Source organism: Orycteropus afer, unplaced genomic scaffold, assembly GCF_000298275.1.
Source record: "Orycteropus afer afer isolate SDZICR_OR568_19922 unplaced genomic scaffold, OryAfe1.0 scaffold00094, whole genome shotgun sequence".
Classification (NCBI taxonomy): domain Eukaryota; kingdom Metazoa; phylum Chordata; class Mammalia; order Tubulidentata; family Orycteropodidae; genus Orycteropus; species Orycteropus afer.
Genome location: NW_006921681.1, coordinates 6,788,840 through 6,795,533, shown reverse-complemented (window position 1 = coordinate 6,795,533; position 6,694 = coordinate 6,788,840). Strand labels below are relative to the sequence as shown.

Genomic DNA, 6,694 nt, shown 5'->3' with positions numbered 1-6,694 from the left:
CAAATTCTGAAAATATCTTGCCTTTTTTATTAATCATGTCATCTAACACCAATTAAAAAAACAAATATGTGAATATGATATAAAAATACGATCCCAGGATTAACACTTTGTTGCAGGCACAGTTATCTCACAGAATATGTTTGGAGGGCCAGGGAAAGGAGTTTAGTTTTGTTTTTGCTTCTCTTAAAAACCCACAGCAGTGCAAGTAGGGCTGGGAAGGGGGGGCGAGGGGATTATTTAGCAGCAAATGTCCAAGGCTCTCTAATCACAATCAAATCAGCGGATGTCGGTTTGTTTTTTTTAAAAAAAAACGACAACAACAACAGATGAAGGAGATGCTGCCCAGCCCGCTCATCATTGCTCTAAAACTTCAGCTGCAAAAGCCTCAAATGGTGGCATGGGGAGGACGTGCTTTGTTACATAAGCAATCATAACATGTGTCCCTCAAGCTTTTGACCATGTTTGTCACTTAAATATATGTACAGGAATTGGGCTCCTCTTCTCATCACGTCCTTTCAGGTCTCTACCGTTTGGTCACTCAGGGTGGGCTTACGGTGCGTTGGCCACATCTGGCCTCCAACGTTTTTACAGCATTTCTGCCACCAATGCTGCTTCTGTTCGCCTCACTGGCCTTGGCTGTTTCAAGCAGGGGGTGGGAAAGGGGATGGTTTAATGATCGCTGTTCTGTTTCTCTCTCATCCAGGCGTGAATCTGCTCTTTCAGTTCTGGCACTGAGGAAAGAAAAGGAAAGGAGGGTTAAGGCCCCAGATGGAAGGGTTCTTCCTGAGAGATGATGCTCAGAGTTTTGTATAAATGGAGAGAAAGGGTCTTTCATTCCCATGTTAAGCTGAGGACTGAAGAAGGCAGACTAGAATTTTACAGTTACAAAGGACAAAGATTATTTCGTATCTTTTCTGTAAAAAGTGTCACTGATGATGTAGTTTCTGGATGTGGTAAATCTCCCTCCTTCCATTCATCTCTGGTGTATGATTTTGGCTTAACCTCTTGGTCCTCATGTCAGCATTGCAGTCCAAGCCGTTCCCTCCCCTACCTGGTTCCAGCATGCTCTCTGTCAACGTCTGTCGGTTGAAGGGGTCTGTGGGGGAGTTGAGTAAGTGCCGCAGGATGATGGAGCGGTCCATGATGGTCCCAGAGGGCAGCCGCACGGGGTCAGTCATAAGGGTGTCCATCAGAGGGTCTGAAGGGGCAAAGATCCTTGGTTAACCAAACTCTAATGTTTTTAGAGTCTAAAATGGAAAGGAAAACAAACAAAGCCTCTCTTAGCTGTGAGATTATAGCCATAGGATGAGCAATCAAATGGCCCCTACTTAGGTCCCTGAGTTTAGAATGAAATCAGCATTAAATAAAGGTATCAGAATTGCCTCTTGCTGATGGGAATGTAGCCTTTTGTTAGCTGGTGCTGGGGGGAAAGAATAGTGAAGACAGACTGGAGACAGACACAGCCGCAGGCCCTCCCCGAGAAGATGGCGGGCTAGGGTCCCTTATCCAAGAAAAGCTCAGATGGCTGGGAAACCTGAATTCCTACTTACAAGGCAAGGCTTCCCTTAGGATCTTCAGATTTGTCATCTGGTTTGATTTCTGGCTAAGGACTTTGTTTTTATTTCTTTTAATTTACAATATGAACTAAAATTAGGTGAATGCAATATCAGATAAAGTGTTTCAAAAAGCAACTATTGTATTCCATTAAAAAGGTGAAAGCACAGAATGCCCCCTTATAATGTTACATTCTTCAAGTTCATGAGAGAATTCTGCATTGAAAAGAGTGGCCTCCACTTGCCTCTGAACTCGTCAGGGGCATCACTATAGTCGATTTCTGCACGTGCATTCTTGGCTACTATCTCTTCCACTTTCTCGGCGAGAAGCTTGAACTTCTCTATTGCTATTGTGGACTTGATCCCTGCCTTCCTCATCTTCAAAATCACTTCTTCAAACAACTCCTTGCTGTAGGATCTCTGCAAATGAGGAAAGCCAACGGGATGAGTAAATATATTTTAAGAGGAAAAACGCAAGCTGCAGAAAACACCCATTTTATGATCCATGTGTTTGCATCTTCTTCCTTTTTACAAAACAAAACAAAACAAAACAAAACAAAAAAACAACCCTACAGCTATAAATGCACAGAGAAGGGTAGAACAATACATGGCAAACTATGAAGGTCATTACCTCTTGAGTAAGCAAATGAGGGGAGTTTGAATTTTTACAGCAAGCACACATTTCTGTTCAAGATGAGGTATCAGGAAAAAAGAGCATCCAATCTGTTTCAGTGCTTACAGGGCACTGTGCCCTAGCAGTGTACAAGGACATGGACATTTCAGCTCCTCTGAAGGCAAACACTGGGAAAACACTCCAATGTCATTCGTACTTGACAGACGTTTTCTCCCATTCACTGTCACTCCTCTGTAAGATGATTTAGTTCAACACCATCAAAAGCCAGGGCTCCTTTGACATCAGAGCACCCAGCTAAACGTTTAAGCAGGCCTGGGAGGAGACATGATTTATGTCCGGGGGTGGGTAGGTGGATAGAGGGTTTAAAGGACAAGTGCCAACCGCCAAAAACTAACCAAACTCACTGCCATCTAGTCAATTCCGACTCATATTTACCCCCTTTGGGTTTCCATGACAGTAAATCTTTACAGAAGTAGACTGTGGAGTGGCTGGTGGGTTTGAACTTCCAACCTTCTGGTCAGCATTGAAATGCTTTAGGCACCACACCAGCAGAGCTCCCTGTGCCAACCAAAAGCCCACCAAATCTGGACTTGAAGTCTGACTCTACCACCTCCAGCCGTGTGCTGTTATTGAGTGCCAATGAGTTGATTTTCGACTCTTAGTGACTCCATGTGGTAAGAGCGGAACTGCCCCATAGGGCTTTCTAAGGGTGTAATCGTTACAGGAGCAGATCACCAGGTCTTTCTCCTGCAAAGCCAGTTGGGTGGGTTTGAACCACTAACCTTTTGGTTAGCAGCTGAGCACTTAACCATTGTGCCACTTGGGCTTCTTGATACCAGTTGTATAGTCTTAGGCAAATCTCTGAGCAGTAATTTCCTCGGATGTAAAAAATAAGAAAACAAAAAACCAAACCAGGTGCCATCAAGTCACCTTTAATTCATGGTGACATCAGATGTGTCAAAATAAAACTGGGCTCCATCAGGTTTTCAGTGGCTGACTTTTCAACACTGACCACCAGGCTTCCCTTCTGAGGTGCCTCTGGGTGGACTTGAGCCTGCGGCCTTTCGGTTAGCAGCTGAGCACGTTAATGTTATGTCACCCAAGCACTCCTATACAACTGCCTCACAGGGGCCTAATTTATTTAAAACACTGTACTACAAAATATCACAAAGTATATAATATTTTGCATTTATGACAAAAACACCGGCCAATTGACCATTTAGTCACAAAGCTGTAAATAAAGGAGGGGAATGCTTACACCTGAGATTCTGCATGACTGGCCTACCACCTCTAGTAACATCCAGTAATACCTAAAGCACTGAGACCAAAACTCAATTCCACCACAAAACCGACAAGTGTCAGTCTGTCTCTCTTTCTCTGAACTTAAGTCTGCAAGCCTGTGAGAATTTGCAAGGGTGCCACTGGAAAAGGGCTGGGAGCCAGCCAGTTGGCTGCAGTGTTGACCTCCGCAGCACACCCCTTCCCCAAACACCCCAACTGCAATAAAAACCAGGCCCAGCTGGGCTCACCCTCTCCACTTCTGCCAGACCAGAGCACCTGTTCTCCAGCCCCCAGCCTCAGCTTGGAAGAGCTTCTGCTCCTGGTTCCTCTCACTACTTTACAGTGGGTACTGGGACCTCACACTATTGATGTCCTTGGGCTCTTCCTCCTAACGATGTGACCCATGACTTACATCTGTGGCTTCACATCAACAGCTATACTGTGAAGCCATCTCAATACTTGGGTGCTCTTGAATATTGGATTCAAAGTCCTCAATCTTTTTTTTTTTTAACTTCAGTTTCTAAATAAATGCACACGCTCACTCACTGTCCACACACCCACACCTCTTATTAATCCCTGTAACTGAGGGCAAAAGACAGGAAAGGGTGCAAGGAGGGTACCTGGGCCTAGCAAAAATCTTCCAGAACCCAGCCAAGTTCAGAAACTCTCAGTTACAGTTTTCTAAAACTAAAATACTACATTAATTTAACACTTCATTCAGCATCTAGTTATTATGAGCCAGATAAGCCACAGTCCCATTCATTCTCGGGTGTGTGTGTGTGTGTGTGTGTGTGAAGAAAACAAATGGCAGGAAGATTGTAATAAGATGCAGGAAGGGGAGTGACTGGAGCTCAGGGGGGAGGCGCTGCTACAGGCAGTACTGAGCTACTGCACCTTCTATTCGATCTTCTACAAAGACTATTTGATCTTTTTGTAACAAGTAGCCACTTCTTGGCCCATTTCTTATCATCATTAAAAAAACCCACCCATTCTATTTATAACAAGATGATGAATTTTTAACTGGTTGACTTGTGCTTGCTTACAAGTTGTGGTGAATTGCTTGATGTGGCCCTTCTAGCCAGTGTCCTCCATTTTGTGATGTGTTGTAATCCTATTATCCACGCCTGTTTGGGGTGGTGTGATAGTTAAGGTCAGGTGTCAGCTTGGCTGGGCAGCTGGTAGTGGTCATTACCTATAATGACTGGCAAACCGTGCTGTGGTGGAATTTGCCATGAGCAACTGGGTAGCTGCTGATTGTTAAAGCCATCCACTTGGGTTATTTCTGTTGGAGCAACACAGGTGAGATACATCTTGAGTCCTGTCTTGCTGGAGGGTATAATTCAAATCACCACACTTAGCTTCCTTGAGGGTATACCTAAGAATCTCCTGGGAAGGTTCACCCTCTTCTTGCTCTGGTTCTGTGTTTTGGCTCATCCTCATCTCACCCCTGGATTTAGGACAGCAGCCGTCACCTGATCTGCTGATCAAGGTTCATCAAACCCCGAGAATTGGGAGGATCCTCCAGACCCACTCACAGACCTGGGACTCACAAGCCTGCCAAGACAGGACTCAAGATGTATCTCACCTGTGTTGCTCCAACAGAAATAACCCAAGTGGATGGCTTTAACAATCAGCAGCTACCCAGTTGCTCATGGCAAATTCCACCACTACATGAGATGAACCCTTGGGTGTCTGTGAGTTCTGTAAGGCGTTACAGTGAAATACAGAACCCTAAGATAGGGGAGATTACTGGGAGGAGGAGGAGGAGTTAACATCTGAAATGATGGAGTGGCACAGTAGTTTGGACATTTGGGACATCTTTAATCTCCGCCTCATGGGGACCAGCCTTGTGCTGATCTTTCTAACAGAAACTGTTCAAGCACAAGTCAACATTTTTTTTTTTTTTAAAATTGTTATTTGGGTGAAAGTTTACAGAGCAAACTGGTTTTCCATTCAACAATTCATATACATCTTGTTTTGTGACATTCACTGCAATCTTCAACATGTAACCACACTTGTCCCACTTCCTCCCTGTGTTTACTACTTCCCTTTGTCCTTCTTTCTTATGCATTCCTTCCTTCTTAACCTTATCCCTGGGCAAATGCTGCCCCATTATTATCTTGTTGACAAGTCAAGTTCTAAGATACACCAGTGCAGTGAGGATTATTAGAAACCAAAGGGTACTTATGATAAGGGGACACAGCATTCAGCCTCAGAGAGCAGCAACATCAATGAACCAACCAAATGCGTATCACTGAGCTGCTACTTTAAATTTAGTACAGTGCAGGTCAAGGGAGAAGCAGAGATATTGTTGGTGACATCAACAGTCTTATGGAGTGGTTACAAAATTAAATGTGAAACTATCTGCTAAGAGATTAATATTCAGAATACATAGAGAACTCTTAAAACAACAAAAAAGATAATCTGATTATAAGAAATGGGCAAATGATTTGTATAGACGTTTCTTCAAAGATGATATACAAATGGCCAGAAAGTACATGAAAAGTGCTTAACATCATTAGTCATTAAGGAAATGCAAATTAACACAGTAAAGCATCAACCCCACAGGGATGCCTGTAACTTAACAGAAAAGTACACGAGTCAGCAAGGATATGGAGAATCCCAGACACTGCGAGTGGTCAAATGGTTCAGCTACTGTGCAGACATTTTGGTGGCTCCTCAAAAAGTAAAACAGAACCACAAAATGACAGCTGATTGCTTTCTCTACAATCAAAATGGTCCCCCTACATGCACAGCAGCAGTCAAGAAATCAAAAGACGTGTTGCACTGGACACATCTGCTGCAAAAGACTCCTTTGACATGTTAAAAAGTAAAAATGTCACCTTCAGGACTAAATACCATGGTATTTTTATTTTTTAAAATTTTTATTGTAATTTGGGTGAAAGTTTGATCAATTTACCGGGCAAATTCATTTCCCATACAGCAGGTTATACATATTTTATCTCATGACACTGACTGCAACTTCCTACAATGTAGTAACTCTCTTCCCACTTCCTCCCCGTAGTTATCTATTCCTGGTGTCCTTCCCTCCCATACACCCCTGCCACCCAAGCTATCTCCCTGTGCATACACTGCCCTTCTGGTCTCCCATGACTGATCTCTCTAAAGAGTGTATCTACCTGATGTAAATGTTCAGCCCATATGCCAGTCTTTTATTTGGCTGGAAGCCACAGGAGTGGGTTCAATTCCAGGCCTGAAGGGCAGC

The 6,694-nt window shown here is 43.7% G+C and overlaps 1 protein-coding gene across 1 annotated transcript in view; it reads right to left on the bottom strand.

Annotated features, from left to right (window-relative positions):
- Nucleotides 1-669: 669 nt before the first annotated feature.
- Nucleotides 670-6,694, bottom strand: part of UBE4B (ubiquitination factor E4B) — a 133,807-nt gene continuing 127,782 nt past the window's right edge. The window contains exons 27-29 of the mRNA XM_007942610.2: nt 1,799-1,973; nt 1,052-1,198; nt 670-731 (exon numbers count right to left, since the gene is read on the bottom strand). Of these exons, the coding sequence (XP_007940801.2) occupies nt 670-731; nt 1,052-1,198; nt 1,799-1,973 (384 nt within the window). The remainder of the gene's footprint in view (nt 732-1,051; nt 1,199-1,798; nt 1,974-6,694) is intronic.